Source organism: Cornus florida, unplaced genomic scaffold (genome assembly GCF_030987335.1).
Source record: "Cornus florida cultivar Cherokee Brave unplaced genomic scaffold, ASM3098733v1 CherokeeBrave_3.0.0_Hap2_Chr10, whole genome shotgun sequence".
NCBI classification, from domain to species: domain Eukaryota; kingdom Viridiplantae; phylum Streptophyta; class Magnoliopsida; order Cornales; family Cornaceae; genus Cornus; species Cornus florida.
In genome coordinates this window covers 100380289-100397415 of record NW_026775580.1, presented here as the reverse complement: position 1 = coordinate 100397415, position 17127 = coordinate 100380289, and the positions used below count along the sequence as shown (strand labels likewise).

Sequence of the window (17127 nt, the reverse complement as noted above, 5' to 3'; positions counted from 1 at the left end):
AACCCCAAACCTTGGTGCTAGTAAGCACCCAATCCCAGTTGATTTTACCACTAAACCAACCCCTTGGGGTTCTGCAACACTTTTTGTTTACATAAGAGGTATCTATTTTTCCCTCTGGCATTGCTCTTAAATTTCATTAGAGAGATCATTTCCATGGGCTCTTTGGAGTAATCACTTTTCTCTTTTCTTTTTTTTTTTTCTTTTTTTTTTTTTTCCCCTTAGAAAAAACTCAAACATCCATTTGTCCTTAAAGAGATTCGAACCCTAAATCACTTTGTTCAAGAATACTTTGATGTATTAAAACTTTCACACTTCAAAAAATAAATGTTGTTTTGCATCAAATGATCACAAACCAAAAGAAAGGATACATGATTTCCAAAATGCTCTTTCATGGGGATCAGTCCACTACCGCGACCAGCCAGGACCGTGCCTATGAAGAGAGCACATATTAGAGAAGATGGATAATTGAAAAACCGACAATCCTTTACTTTCACAAATTTACATTTTAAAACTATTTTCAGCACCAATGTGAGCTTCATGAAGATGAAATTGACTACGCATCAGCATCAGCACCAGCACCAGCACGTCTATTTTCAGGAAGCATAATTCCTTCTGAGAAGATGAATCTGTTTGTTGCACCGAATACACCGGCTATCTGCTGAATTGTCCTTTGAGATGTTACAGTCATTGGCAGAACAGCCTCGGGGAGGCAAGGCATACATTCAGGAAGAAATTCCTTCTTGTTGAAAGTTGAAGCATAAAGTGCAAGTACTGCCCGACAAAATATGAATCTGCGAAATTGAAAAAGAAAAAATAAATAAATAATCTCAACCATGAGACATTATGAATCTATAGCTATCTATGGTCAAAAAGAAGAATGATTACTGCAAAGAAACAATATTTATCAATGTTCTTCTACATCACAGGCAGTTTCTGGATGATGAACGGATATAGATTTAGTGAATGACAAGATATTAATCGTTTAACTTGAAACAGAAATCTATGGGACACCAGAAGACACTCAGAACTACCAAACATCCAGAATAAAAGACCAGATTCAGAGAAACTTGAAATCATTGCATCCAGCAAACAAACACATGTTTGATAACAAATTAATTTTACTTTCGGAAATCAGAAAAGAACCAAGAGGATTTACGAAATAATATAACATAAATGGGACAGTAGCATCGCGTCACCACCCAATTGATCAAAACTCGTTGCCCATGGATAAAGAAAAACCATTACAACATAAAAAATAAAAAAATAAAGAACTAGCGCAATCATATAATCACAGATTTGAAATTGTAACCAAGGGTCGCCCATTGGTTCTAGACATGATTCATAACTAGCTCATACATTTTAGCTTTATGGGAAGAGATGGATCGAATGTCCAAAAACTTAATTGGGTAGCCAAGCCTAATGTTACATGCAAAGATAACTGATAAGCAAAATTGCATTTTTGCTGCTCTATTTTCATCTTTATATATACATCTTCATTATTGTTATGATTAATTTATTATGTGAAGATTCTTCAGGAGATGCATGAAATTGGAAGTAAAATTGTGAAGATTCTTAAGGAGATGCATGAAATTGGAAGTAAAATTGTGTGCGTGAATAGAGATGAAATTGTGCATGTGTAGAGAGAGAGAAGGGATCAATGTAAACCTAGACTAAGAATTGCTATTTGTATCTCACTTCTAACTTTTTATGCAACCATCTTGCCAAGCCCAAAACTGTACTATGCTTCACTCCCATGCTATTAGTATGTCAGTTCTAACTTTTGGAAATTCAATATTCAGATTCGGCCCATAAAATCGGCAGAAATCAGTGGTTTTCAATATCGTTATCATGTAGAGCTGAAAAGTTAAAAAACCTTGTAATAGAGAATAGCATACTCGGAAGGTACCTTAGAAGAAGTCGCCTCAAGAATGGATCACCCAAGACTTGAGCCCAAACAGGATCAAGATTGTCTGACGTTGCCAAAGTTGATCCCCAGTCATTTAATGATGAAGAAAGCAGCTTCTCAGCCTTATTGTACAAATCCTGAAACATATTTTATAGTAAGTCTGCTGAACAAACTAAATGAACTGTCAAACAAGAACAGACAGCAGTGCCATCTTAAACACACCATATCGATATCAGAGCCAGAAAAACCAAGCAAGAGACAAAAAGCCTGCAAAGGAGCTGTCAGAAAGCTGGTAAATAGGCTTCCATTTGGGCGATGAGAAGAATCCACAGCAGCATGTATGGGAGATAAAGAACTCGGAGATAGGAGCATTGCAGTTGGCTCTCCTTTTTCTGCTCCATTTATAACCTGTATATATTTAAAATCATGATTGCCCTTATAATGGTTTTAGCAAATTATTGAATTAGTAAAGCTGGTTTTACAAGACCATATAGAATTCATACTGATAAAGATGGAAATGCCAGTACAGAAATTATTTAATACATAAAAAGCAAATTATTCTGAAATGATTATGACTACATTAGAATAATAGTGCACAAGAAACCAATGTTTTTATTCCAATCAACATTTTAGCTTCTATTTTTATCATTTTAACTTTGTACTTTTAACTGAGCAATGTCACATCAAGGTAAAGCAACACTCACAGAGCAGAAAACTTACTACATAACCACAGAAAGGTTGTTCTTTGTTCTATTATGTGTTATGCCAGAGAGAGCTTGAGGAAGATGGATGGAATTCACATCGTGAGAGAAACCCCTCCTTGTTTGAATATAAACAAGATTAGAGTTGGATCAACACCAATTTGCATGTTTCTTCAACCAACTGCAGCCATGGAAGTCTCTACTTCCATGTACCCATCTGCAGATACTATCAAATTCTAATGTTCCCAGGGTAAAAGATGATGTGACAAATACAATTCTTGACATTCCGAATTCCACTTGCTTACTTTACCATCTCAAGATGCTCAAATCATCCTTTAACCAAATTGCACATTTTCACTATAAATACTTCTCTTTTATTAGTTGGGCTTTGGGTAATGACCGAACTTTTTAGAGAGAATAAATGCCCCATTAGAAAACTCCCTTATTTCCAGATATTCCAAAACCACTAAGCTCTGTGCCTGAGATATTAGACAATAACTTGTCCCACTTTTTAAATTCATTTATCTCAAATATAATACCTGGACATAAATAAGAAAACTGACTATCGAAAACATCATGGTGATGTTTGACACTGCTAGTTCTGAAACACACAAGTTCTTAAACAAAGAGTTGGTGTAAAAATACTTGCCCTGAATGCTTTACTGCTGTCACTGTCAATTACTAAGAAAAGCGGTCTTCTTGTGAATGGAACCAAGTCACAAGGATAGATGCAATTTGAACCTGAAAAAAAAAAATTTTACATTAGGATAATTATCACTCAATGCAGACAGAATCAAGTGTCAATTAACTGACAAGATTGTGCTTTTGACAAAGAATATCTTATTCTTTGCTGAAGCCTCAAACTTATGAACCGGCAAGACTAAAAACCAATCAGAAACATGCAGTGTGCAATGTAAAATACAAAACAAAATTACAACATTAGAGAATATAAGATATTGAATTATTGATGAAGGGAGAAATCATTCCAAATCCAGTTTTCCTTAATTATATTGTTATTCATCAAGAATTTTTTAAATGAATAAGAAGAACCATACAGAAGATACCAATCAAGCAATTAGTCAACAGCAACATCATTTACTAGCTCTATCATTTCAGTGTGTCCACAAGTATGTATCTTATTCAAACATGAGCTAAACCACTTCTTGTCAATGATGATTGTCCACTTTGGCCTACTCCAATCCAATCCATAACCATCTTCTTGTAATTAGCAGCGAAAAAGTTCTTTTTGTCACTAACACCATGTATTTCCGTACTGGACCAAATCATCTAAATTAATCTACCTTATCACGTATTGCAGCCAAGGCATGCATTTCCAAGCAATCTTTTAAGAAAGAAAAGCTTACAAAAGGTCCAAAATGAATTTCACTTTTTGGTGATACATAAATCCCTCTGGTTAACTCAAACTCAAAATTTTGCAGCAGATAAGAAAAGAAACATAATAATAAAATACAAGAGATGAAGAGAGCCATTCTGGTGTCTTCACATTCTTCTCTTATGTCACCAAGTGGATTTTCTTTCTTTCATTTTTTTATTTTTTTATTTTATTTTTTGTGGGGGTGGGGGGGATAACTAGATAAGTATGTTAGCAAGATAATTATCCACAAAAAGTGATTGGCTTGAAAATAAAACCGATTTTGAATTAACAAGATTTTTAGGATACATGATATCAGGATTCTAGAATATAGGTTGCTATACTTTCTGGACAGCCTAGAATTTCAGGATTGGTTAATGAGGACTCGGACGATAATAAAATTAGCATTACAGGAATGCGCCACATACACTTAAATCAACAAGTGGTAGATGTAAAATTTTCCGTTCCGTGATCTGGTTTAAAATGACGACACTCATTTATAAACATTGGAAAACTCCTTAAATAATAAAAAGTTCTCTGGAAACATTTCTAATGGTAGTAGTTAAATCAGACGTAAATATACTTTTAGACCAAGTAACAAACCCAAAAGAATTAAATGACTTGTAAAAAAATATATAACAAACCCAAAAGAATAAAATGACTTGTAAAAAAATATATAAAACTAAAATCCAACGAAAATAGCTCGAAGAAGTGTTTTTAAGGAATGTTTCAAAATTATGAGTGCATAATGTATATGCATAATTAAGGATATTTTGTAATTCAATCAAATCATTACGGTACAAAAATTAATGTTTAGAAAGAAAACTCTAATGATCTCTAATTCCCACCATTCTTATTTCTTCCTTCCCCTCTCTCCTCTATACCCTCTTTTCATTCCTTAATTGATATTAAATCACGATATATCACTTTGAAGAGAAAAGGTAGTCCTAAATGAATGCTATCAACATCACAATTATAAAGAAGTTGATAGGCTCACGTTCTTGTTTGTCCAAATGGCATTTTTTTATATAAGATACTCCAATTTAAGAATCCAAAAAGAAAGAGAACTCTACAAAGTGGAAGATCAGAAGTCCTAACAACACGAGAATTGCCAGCAAGAAAAAGAAGAGAGCAAAAAGAAAAGATGGCTGGGCTACAGCCCTTGGTGGTTGCTTATAGTTTTATCTATTTTATATTTATTTATGAGTTGCAAAGTACCTCCATTTCCACGAGCACCAATATGTAAGCCACCAGTGTGGTAACTTAAGCAATCCCCTTTATTTTGCCGAGAAGAAGGGTTTGGGCTATCAAATGGAGAACTAAATGGAGGAGTAGAGGTTTCATCAGAGTAGATGGTATGAGATTGGAAGCTCCTGACAATGTTTTCAGTATTGCCAATATAAGTTCCAGCACGGGATGGAGATGACCTATTATGCACACTGGTTCCTGAAGCAATTTAAATGACATAAAATTAGACATGAGCAATTTGAAGCAATCTGAACAAACAAAAAATAAATAAATAAATAAATAAAAGAAAGAAAGAAAGAAATGAAAAGTAGAATCCACAAGCATAGAGATAATTGAGTTTTTTGTGTTACCTGAAGCTGATAGATATACTAAGATAACTCCATCAGGAGGGAGCTCCTCACAAATTGTGGCCAGAACCTGCCAGAAGAAGCTCAACAGGTGTGATTTTATGGGTCTTGAAAACGAAATATTTGTGCAGAAACACTTTCATCAAATTTCTAGATATACACCCTTTTCATTGATACAAAGAAATGAAGGCATTCCTCACATTCGATGAGACTAATATTTAAATCCCAATAAAATCACAACATTTCTTCTATCTTAGAAACCTTAACCAAAACCCAGCAGAAAACCAATTGTAGACCACAGAATTTTAAGTTTCCTAGTACTTGTCCTACACTGCATTTTCTGCACACTATGTTTACCTTAAGTTAATGATGAAAATCTCCAGCCAAAAAAAAAAAAAAAAAATTTGGTTAACAATGAAAGACAAATTGGCCTCACAGGTGATTGTCTTATCTTAGTATCATAATATTTTGATACTTGACAAATGCATAGCCTACACAGACACCCATATCCAACATCCATACCCTGGTCAATGTAACAAACAGAGGAAGAATTGCTACCAAGTTTCAACTAGTCATTTCATAACCAGAAGAAAATGAAGGGTTAAAGCAGCAAACATCGTAGATCTGCATTTAAAAGTAACATGTAATCATTTGTAAGTTATAGCATGCAATACCTATGTAAGTAGCACAGATGGAGTCCAAAGAGGACTTTTTACTCATAGACACAGATCCAACATATGTTGGGTGTGCTTACAAGTAGATACAAATATTCATAATTTCCAACACTTCCGGATACTCTTTTGTTTGCTAAAACCTGGAAGTTGTAAAATATGGTCTTCCTTTCGTGTAGTACAATTTTAAATATAACAGATTAAGATACTTACTGCAATAAAATGTGTAACAGATGGACGATAAAGGATAGCTTTGCGCGGGTTACTTGGCAAAGTAGGATCAGTAATATCCTGAGAGTAGTTGATACGACTAAACCCTGGGGCCCCATTCTGATCAATGTTAGTGCCAATCATGCTTGACTGGTAAAATGAACCACTGGGTTCCCACTCAAGACATTGTAGCATTTTGAAAGTGTCAAGTGTGAGCTCCGAAACCTTGATCTAATAAAAAAAAGTAACAAAAAGGATATGAGATGATCACATTAGTTGCACTAAGCACAAGAAAATCTAAACCAACATATCGAAACATTTGAGTTAGAAACCGAAGTACAGGTTTTCCCTCTTGCTGCCAAAAATAAACAAAAAAAGTTCAAATAGATAAGAGGGTATACTAACCTCATTGGGATGGTAACTGCTCAGTATTGAATCTCTTAGTCTTAGCTTTCTCTTTCCACCGACAACTTGTGGTAGATTATCGGGATGAAGGTCCAGTAAGAAACTATATCTCAAAGGCCTGATATTCATAAAAGCTGTGTCAGCTTTCAGAAATTTAACTATTTCCTGAACCACCAGCTTCCATTCTTTAAAGTCAGTTTCCTGGAAAGAAGATCATCTTAAGGTCATTTAATCTATCTACAATGAAAAGAAATGCCAATGAGTTTTTTTGCCAGTCATGGTATTCAGTAGAAGAATATGAACCCACTTTATTCACTTGAATCTCATGGAAATGAGGTTATTACAGTCTCTTGGAAGAGTCATACATCATTCAAAATGGACATATGACAGAAAATGTTATATCACCACAACTGTACATATATACTTAGTTTTAGGATATCATGCAGAAGTAGTGAGGCTGTTTTAAAAATCAAATATAATTGACAATGATGGCTTTCATATAGTACTATGACTACATTCTCCAAGGTGGATTTGTGCAGACTATTATACTTAATAAACCAATTCAATTTTCATGAAACGTCCAAATGCACTGTTAAAGATAGAAAGAGGAAGAGGAACAAAAAAGGAGATGGCACGTGTGAACACCTCAGCAATCACTAATCAGCTGCAATTTCTCCTTTGTTCTCTACATATCATTGTTTGGTACGAAACTGGAAGCAGAATTGCATCTGCTTGGCAAAACCAACTTGGCGCCATTTCATGAACTCCTAAACTCAGAGTATACCGCCAGCTCTGTAGATGGCTCCCATCTATGGTAATGGCCCCATATAAATGATGAATTTGTGCGTTTGATTACATATCAGCAATACAATTTCCATGAAAATTCCAAATGCATCACAAATGATTGTTTCTACTTACCAAAATAAATCATTGTTCGCATATTTTATTCATGATGATGGATCGATTTTCTATGATAGTTCCACATGGCAACATATAGAACATGATATATAAATGATAATAAAGCAGCTTCATTATCGTGCAAGCCCAAATGCAATCCACACACACATTCAGAACTCAAAGGCAAGAAAACATATATATATATATATATATATATATATCACATGATACAGGAAGAGGTGTAGAAAGAAAATGACCTGGAAAGTCCTTTTGCACTCATCAACCAACATTTTAAGCTGATTCACCAACTGATGCACAACGTCTCGCCGGTTCAACACCAAACACACTGTCAGAAACCTAGCAAGAAACCTCAATTGTTTGTTTGCAAGATTGATATCCTGAAACAATCCCTCCTTGAAATACTCTCTGGTCAACACTGCTTCATAGAATATATAGGACTCCGATAAATAATTCGCCTCACTTGTCCGCATATACTGTCCGAAATAAAGCTGACCAATTCGAGAAGCAATATCTCCAATCTCCCATCTCTTAAGCCCGGCTTCAACCAGCTTCTGCCGATTCTCTTGTTGAAGCTTCCACAATTGTGTATAGACCTTAAATACTTTGTAGAAATACGTATCATACCTGGTACAATCCAACATACATACATACATACTGTAGGATCATAACAAACTAATCGATCACATAAATTTCATGAATTACAAATAAATGAAAATGTAAAATCCTCATTTCAATAATCAAACCCCTTCATAGCCATCATTCATGTTTGGATTCCAAAAAAATTTAATTTCTATTATCAGTTTTCTACTCAATTGAGTAACAATACAACTATTGAGCTCACTTGAGGTGAGACTTACACAAGTCATGGAAAAAAATAAAATAAAACATTAAAAAAATATATTGTACATGAGACCTACTTAAAACATTATTTTCTTTTCCTTTGTTTTCTCGGCAACCAAACAGAGGTTTATGGCATTAGCCGTGTAATGCAAAATTTGCAGATGCTAATAAATCGATTTTCTTGTTTTCCTGATTGTAAAGAGAGAGAATCAGAGATAAAATAGATTGAAACCTGTTGCGTTCATAGTAGGATAAATCCCTGATTTTAGAGAACTTCTTGTCGGCTTTATTGACGAGAGACCAGTAGACTTCGCTCACCGGAATGTTATTCTGAGACATTTGGATACTTCAATTTCACTGAGAGTTTCGTATCATTTATTTGCAGATCACAGTATGATCTTCGTTGATCGATTGTCACGTTCATAGAACTTGTCGCATTGGTGATTACTGATCTTTCACCAACGAACAATCGAGTGCGTGTCTGTGTGTGTGAGAGAGAGAGAGGTGGAATGATGGAGTCTTCGCGGATTCGAGTCGACCAAGCCGAACTCAACGTTGTTCGGGACTAGTACCATTATTGGTGGGTCGATGCGATGCTTTGTGCAATCCAGCCCGCATATTTTAAGGCCCAAACCACTGGGCCTGCTGGTCCATTGAACCGTTAAATTTGTCGCGCCCTTAATTTTCTATTTCAATATCTTTGTCTAATGGGGAAATGTAGAAAACACCCCTAAAATATACTTTTCATAACACTTTTACCCCCTATTTTTAAAAATGTGCAATAAACACACCTAATCTTTTAAAATTATGCAAAATTACCCCTCCGTCAGAAATACATAAATTATTGTTGTAATACCTATTTTGCCTTTTTACTCTTCCCAAAATGCCCAAGGGGGTATATATGTTACGAATCTCATAGTATATGGGTGTTTTGTGCACATTACCTTATATATATATATATATATATATATAAATTTATATACATTTTTTATTTTTTTCTCTATATATACCCTTTAGTGTTTTCTCTCTCTATACTTCCTCTAGCATTGTATTTCTCTCTTTTTTCTCTGTCTCTCTCTCTTTCTATATATTTTTTTCAGCTAAAGTCAGCTTCTTGTCTGGCTGGAGGGGTAGTGGGAATATTGGTTCGGCTTTGCTGGTGGTGAGAATGCTTGGTATGCTTGCTTGTATGTGAGTATTCTTCTAGTTCTAATCCAAGAGCCTCATTCCATCAGTTGGGCTCTTTCCCACTTCTTAAACCCCCTTCATCTTTCCTTTCTGCTTACATACAATAATATTTCATGGAATCTTCAACCTCAAGAAGTCGTTCTTACTCATATGAAAGGGCGAAAGAATGTTACAGCCATTGTAAAGTTAGAAGTCCTTTGAAGATTTCAAATACAGAGAGAAATCCGGGTAGAAGGTTTTATGGTTGTGCAAACTATAGAACTAGTTCATGTGATTTTTTAAGGTGGAAAGATGAAGAATTGCCCAAAAACTACTGTAAATTAGTTTGGGATCTTATGACAGAGGTGCAAGATTTGCAACAAGCTAAAGCATCAACAAGAATTTCAGAGGCACCTATGAATGTGAAAGATGAAAGGTTCTTGGAGCTAGAAAATATGATAGTAGACTTAAGAAAATAAGTGAAAAAAACTACTGAAGTTCAGCCTTCGGTACCTACTGTTGGCGGAATATGTTGTGGTTCGTTTGGCATTTTTCTCTTTGGCTTTTTTACCTGTATTGTCTTTCTTAAGATAGTGATGTGAATTTCTTATTTGACTTCCTATATTGCATGCTTGTATTTTAGTTTCTGTTGTAAATTTGTTCATGAAATATTGCATTCAACTTTAATACTTCAACCATACGAATGAAAAACTGTCATCACTAAACATTCAACCATATCAATTCATTCATCTAACCTGTCATTAGTCATAACGATTCAATTAGTACAAACCACATATATCAAACCATTCAACTATACCAATGCCATGTTTATCAAACCATTCAAAAAAAAAAAAAAAAAAAAAAAAAAAAGACAAAACAAAAAACATACAATGCACCTTCATAAACTTGCAGGAACTAGAATAATTAATTTACCAAAATAATCATCCTAAACAAAACCCAGTTTCACCTTCAGTAAAGGTACCACTTTCAAAAAAAAAAAAAAAAAAAAAAAAAACAAAACCCATGTAGAACCACTTTCATCAAGTCGTTCTAGTAAAAAAGTAAGCAGGCTTATACAAGTCATCCTAGTCAGAAAGTAAGCAGGCCTATACAAGTCATCCTAGTCAGCCTATACAAAAAGTAATACTAGTTTCAGCAACTCCAAAAATAGTACTATTTTCACCATCATACACAAAAGTAATTGTTGTACTAATTTAAGTCATACCCTACACAGTTCTGCATATGTTGCTGAGATACCAAAATCCATTAATAGTCCCTACAAACTTGCCAACAAGTAATGACCTGGAACATTAAACAAAGCATGAATAAGAACCCGATTAATGCAAACTATCCTAAAATTAAATGCAAACTGTCATAAAAGTAAATGCAAATAAATGCCACTAGTTTATATAAATGTCAATTCAATGTGTATAAGCATATAATTCTGGAGACTAAAAGTGCTGGAAATTGTCAAATTCAATGTGTATAAATATCTAATTCTGTTCTTCTTCTTTTTAATTAAAAAAGACAAAAAGAAAAGAATTAGGTAATTGTCAGTGTTTTAATTAAGACTTGTTTGGTGCTGTGACAGGAAGTCAAATTTGGAGGGTAAATGTGCAAGCAAATTATTTGTGAGGGAGAGAGTGGTACTTTTGCTACAGGGTTGAGATTTTTCTAAAGGAATCAAGTGGTTGGCAAGGCGGGGGGGTCCATGAGGATGAGGATCTCTGTGAGTGCTGAGTGTTTGTTTGATCACATGTGACACTATTCTAATCTATATTTATGCCTCCTCATATAATTAACACATTTTTTACTCAAATGAAAATAAAGTAAGAGAAGGAAACCTATCTTAGCCTTGTTTGAAAATGAGAAGGATAAGAAAATGAAAAAGAAAAAGAAAGGAGAACAAATGGTGAAAGAGTGGTTTTACTTCTTAACTATGATTTTTTTACGTGTTAGCCCAACAGACAAGACGTCTTCAACAATTATATAATCTAAATATTATTAATTCTTAATATTAAGACTAACTAGAAATATTACAAAATTAATCTAAATACTATCTTGTATCAGGTTTTGAAGCATAAGCTATGGCGGCATATAATGAGAAACTTGAACAACATGTACTGCCATATTGAATATGTCCCATCTAAAAATAAACTAATTAAGAAAAATATAAAGTGATCTTGTATTTCTCAATTATACTTTTTGCGTGTTATAAAGATAAATAAATAAATATATATATATATATATATATATATATATATATATATATATATATATATATCATTATCAACGAGATGGGAAATCATCAAATATAAAAAAAAAAATGTAAATTTTCATAGTCCTTTTCCATACCATCTAAAGTCTGATAGACTGATAGTAATAAATTACATTTTGGGAGAAACTTCACTAGAGATTCATGGATGTTTAGAAGTTTTAAAAGAATAGTCCATAAACTATTAATCAATAAAATAAATGCCACTAGTTTATATAAATATAAATTCAATGCAATACCTAATACCACCAGTCTTGGCTGTCTTGGGTTGTTTGTGATAGGAGAGTAGGCATGTCAACAATTTGAGATTGTGTAACATTAATAGCCTATTTATACAGTTTTGAATAATTAATTAGGTTATATCAAAGGCACAAATAAGTATAGTGTTAATGCAAATAGGGTATTAAGCACAATATGTCTCACTAGCTGTGACTGGAACATCTACAAAGTTGGAAGTCCCAATGTCAACACTGCACAATGCACCCTTTCCTTGTGTTGTCACTCCACTGCTACCTCTGCCCAATGCACCCCTTCCTTGTGTTGTCACTCCAATGTTACCATTGCCCCTAGTCCTTACTATTCTTTATCTCCTAGTCCCTCTAAAAGTCTCATCACCTCTTCCTTGTGTTGTTCCTACTGCTCTTCCTCTCCCAGTCCCTCTAACAGTCCCATCACATCTTCTTTGTGTTGTCCCTGCTGCTCTTTCTCTCCCAATCCCTTTAAAAGTCCCATCACCTCTTCCTCATATTGTCCCTGCTGTCCCTCTCCTAGTCCCTTGTGCGGCTACAACTCTTCTAATTATCTAATTCACATTACCTCTACCATTCTCATCACCCCCTTGATTCTCAACATTTGAATGTCACCACGCAATATTCCAAGTTGAGGGTTTGAAGGCCTGCCTCATTTACTTTTTGTTATTCTAGGCTCTACTGGTTGATTTTTACAGGTCCTGCATTGTGACCATGAGCTTTACACTTTTCACACACAAGGTAAGGTCTTTGTCTAAATATATTTTTTGACTTAGATGTACCTTCACCATAAGCTTTCATTCTTGTTTTCTTTGGCCTTCTAGGAGGTTTCCTAGCTACTGGAGAGATCAAAGGCACAAGTGGCAGTTTTTTCATGTGCCTAAGGACCAATGGATTGATCTCGAATGCATATGCCTTTAAAAATGTTAACCTATGGTGGTAGGCATTAACATATTCTTCAATAGGTAGTTTCTTAGTCATAACAGCAATGGCATGCTTGCATGGGATACCTGTGATAGTCCATTCCCCGCACGTACAACTTCTATCTTGTAGATTTACAGACTTATTGTCAATATCATCTTGGACATCATAACAAGATAGCGAAGAAAAATTACTGCACAATTCTTTGATTCCTTCTTGTTTGCCAACACTTTAGCCTTTGCAGCTGGACACAAGAGCCCCTTTTTGTTGCCCTATGTATTCCCTCCCCTAATGAAACCTTAACATTAAACCCCTTCTAATCATCTAAAACATCGTAATAATAGGCTTGTCTCTTGCCTTTAATATGTGTGAATTCCATGATTCACACATATTATTACTATTAAGAAAACACTTGGAAGAATCTGTGAACTTAGACTTGGTCCAAAACCTAAATGGGATTCTGCACCACCAGTCATATGCCTCACCATTGAGTTCCTTTATATTCTACATATGTTTCTCAAACTCAGGTTTATTGAATGCATTTGCAGCATTCCACACCATTTGCTTCAACTCCATGCCTGGGTATTTCTTCTTAAAGTTCTCATGCAAGTGCCTAACATAAAACCTGTGATCTTGACCACCATCCAAAAATGCAAGTGTGTCCACCAAGCCCTAAAGGTAACATATAAAACAATTTCTCAGTTAGTTTTACATATAAACTACGTATGAGTAAATTTGAACAAAATAACTGAATTACTTAAAAATAATAATAATAAATAACTGAATTACTTTTAAAAAAAAAAAAAAAAAAAAAAAAAAAAAAAAAAAACTGTTGTCTCCATCTCTACCAACAGCACTAAGCAGAATCCGATTATAAGGAGTCTTCAAGAAGCACCAATCCAATCCAATGAAAGGCCTACAACCCTCCTTAAACCCCATCCACATTGCATTTAAAGAGAAAAAGACTTTCTCCAATCTTGTTGACATCCCATCAAGCTCCAACTTTGCCTTTACCTTGCAAACACTACCAGGATCTGTCTTCATTACAAGGGTAAAATATTCTCTAATTTTGGAAAACTGGTCTTCATGGTGACCTTCAATAATATCCAAGGCCTTCCTCTTTGCCCTCATCACTTTGAACATAGACACTTCAATCTCCAAGTTATCAACAACATGGTATTGGATACCATCATTTTTCCATTCAGGTAGCTTCCTAAATTTGTTCACATACTTATTTACAATGTAAGTAGAAGTTGCTTGCCTATTTATCTCAGCTTCAGGGTGTAATACCCCTAATTTTAAAAGGACAGTTCTGGAATTTAATTATTGTATTTAATCACATTTTATTTTATTATGTGTCATTTTATTGGATTATTTGCTTGATAATTGATTATTTGATTGTTTGTCCTTTTATTTGAATTAATTGTTTTCTTTTATTAATATTATTGTTTTTGTTATTGGATTATTTTGTATTGGGTTAAGTTAAATGTTAATTTATTTTAGATTAGGATTATATTTCAGTGGAAGTTATTTAAACGTTAAATTATATAATTAAGTTGATTTACGTATATGTCAGTTAGGGTTGGAGTTACTGTAACCGACCTAGGTTGTATTAAGTCGCCGTGTATTGTAACTTGGACAATTGCATTAGGGTTGGAGAATTAAGCCTATAAATATATTTCTTCATGTGGGTTTAGGGTTTAGCAAACAAACATCACACAACCTGCATTCACGTATCAGGTTTTCGGAGAGGGAAAAACAGAGAGTTGTAGAGAGTTTCAGAGAGAACCTTTGGGGATTGAAGGAAGAATTCAAGGAGAAGGTTGGGGATTGAATTAGGAGCAGCAGAGGGAGTTAAGACAACCATCGTTGCCGGAGTTGATAGAGGTCTGCAGTTCCACAGTCTGAACCTGAAGGCAAGTTCTGTTTCCACTCTATCTCTTTAATCTGTGTTCTGTACAGGCTTAGAAAGACTCTAAGGATTAAACCAAGATTAAAAACAGATTAATGATTAAATTTATCTTGTATGCATGTTCAAACGGAAATAAATCTCGTGAATCAAACTGTGCAAATTTTTAAAGAACTGTGAACTGATGCATGCTGTGTCTTGGGTTCAAGCTTGGTTAATTGGGATTATTGATGCATGTTGGGGGGTTTCTCATATAATCTAGGATAGTGTATAAACACTGGACCAAGGTTTTAAAATACTAAATAGGTTTTGAACTTAGCCGGAGGCGAGGAAGACAACCAGAGAAGGAATTACGGCTCTCAAAGGAGGAGAGCCGGCTCACCAAAGGAGGGAGCCGGCTCTAGGGGGTGTGAGAGCCGGCTCCACAAGGGATTGGAGCCGGCTCCACAAGGGTAGAGCCGGCTCCAATAAGGGAGGAGCCGGCTCCACCAAGAAGGGAGGCGGCTTCAATATTCTGGAGGCGGCTCCAGCTTCTTTTCTTGCTTCTGCGTGGTTTTGGGTTGTTTCTGAACCTATGGGAAGATGACTGGGTTGTTTCAGTGGGTAAAATTGGGTTGTATAATAGTTCCAGAGATGTAAAAATGGTTGGAAGTATTGTTAATGGTATTGTGTTGAACCTTGAAACAACCTAAGGTTAAACGAAGAAACTGCATATGTGAAGTTGTTTTTGAAATCTTTGTAAACTGTTTATTGCTTTGAGCAAAGTTTTGGGTTCTTTTGCATGTTTAAATTTATCAAGCATGTTCAACTATGTTATAAGCATATGTTTATCTATCTAGAAGATTAAGTATGCTTAAATGGAATTAATGGATGTTTTAAATTTATCAACTATTGCATCAGATATGGTTGTGCAGGAGGAGTGGTAGGTTTCAGTCTTATTTAATAAAATGGGACTGGAAAGGGATTTCTAAATCTTATGTAGGATGATTAATGTGTTGTACACATGTTAAACTGTTTATATGCAAATCTTGAAGTATGGTGGATTGGTATTTATTACTGTTCCGTCAACTATATTAACTGGAGGAACTACATGTACAGTCTTTTCATATATATATAAAGCACTGTAACGTGATATTTAAATGGTATATTGGATGCATAAATTGGTTGTAAATATGTTAAACTATATTTATGTTTCTTTTGGAAATTAGTTGATACATGTTTATGCTATGTTATTAACTATGGAACTGGAGGATTGTATGCACCGGTATGGGACGGTGGCATACTAGGTATGTGTAACGACCCGCTCCATCACATGGTATGATATTGTCCGCTTTGGGCCTGAGCCCTTAGGGTTTTCCTCTTGGGCTTCACCCCAAAAGGCCTCATACCAATTGGAGATGTTGCACTTACATATAAGCACTTCACCTTTCCTCTACCCAGGCGATGTGGGACTTGTGCACCCGTAGCTCGCTAGTGTGGTAGCCTGACAGTGTCTCTTGCACCCGCCCACGGCACACCCGCCCACAAGGTCATCACAATCCACCCCCCTTGGAGGCCCGACGTCCCCGTCGGCACACTTCCGGCTGGGTCAGGCTCTGATACCATTGTAACGACCCGCTCCACCACATGGTATGATATTGTCCGCTTTGGGCCTGAGCCCTCAGGGTTTTGCTCTTGGGCTTCACCCCAAAAGGCCTCATACCAATTAGAGATGTTGTACTTACATATAAGCACTTCACCTTTCCTCTACCCAGGCGATGTGGGACTTGTGCACCCGTAGCTCGCCAGTGTGGTAGCCTGACAGTGTCTCTTGCACCCGCCCACGGCACACCCGCCCACAAGGTCATCACAATTAAACAATTTAACAATAGCTGATAGTCCGTAAATATATATATAATCACACTAAAGGACTCTTACTGGACTACAGGCCGGTCTCAACCTGAATAGAGGTAACATGCTAAAACGCACACGAAGTGGGCATATATACCT

The 17127-nt window shown here is 35.4% G+C and overlaps 1 protein-coding gene across 1 annotated transcript; it reads right to left on the bottom strand.

Moving 5' to 3' along the window:
- Window positions 1-273: 273 nt before the first annotated feature.
- Window positions 274-9172, bottom strand: LOC132276369 (uncharacterized). Its single transcript, XM_059777771.1, has 10 exons — window positions 8851-9172; window positions 8015-8402; window positions 6861-7061; window positions 6459-6686; window positions 5578-5644; window positions 5198-5425; window positions 3257-3348; window positions 2129-2314; window positions 1907-2043; window positions 274-791 (listed from the first exon to the last, which is right to left on the bottom strand). Exons 1-10 carry the CDS (start codon window positions 8955-8957, stop codon window positions 554-556), a joined length of 1872 nt encoding a protein of 623 aa, XP_059633754.1. The 5' UTR covers window positions 8958-9172; the 3' UTR covers window positions 274-553.
- Between the last annotated feature and the right edge of the window lie 7955 nt (window positions 9173-17127).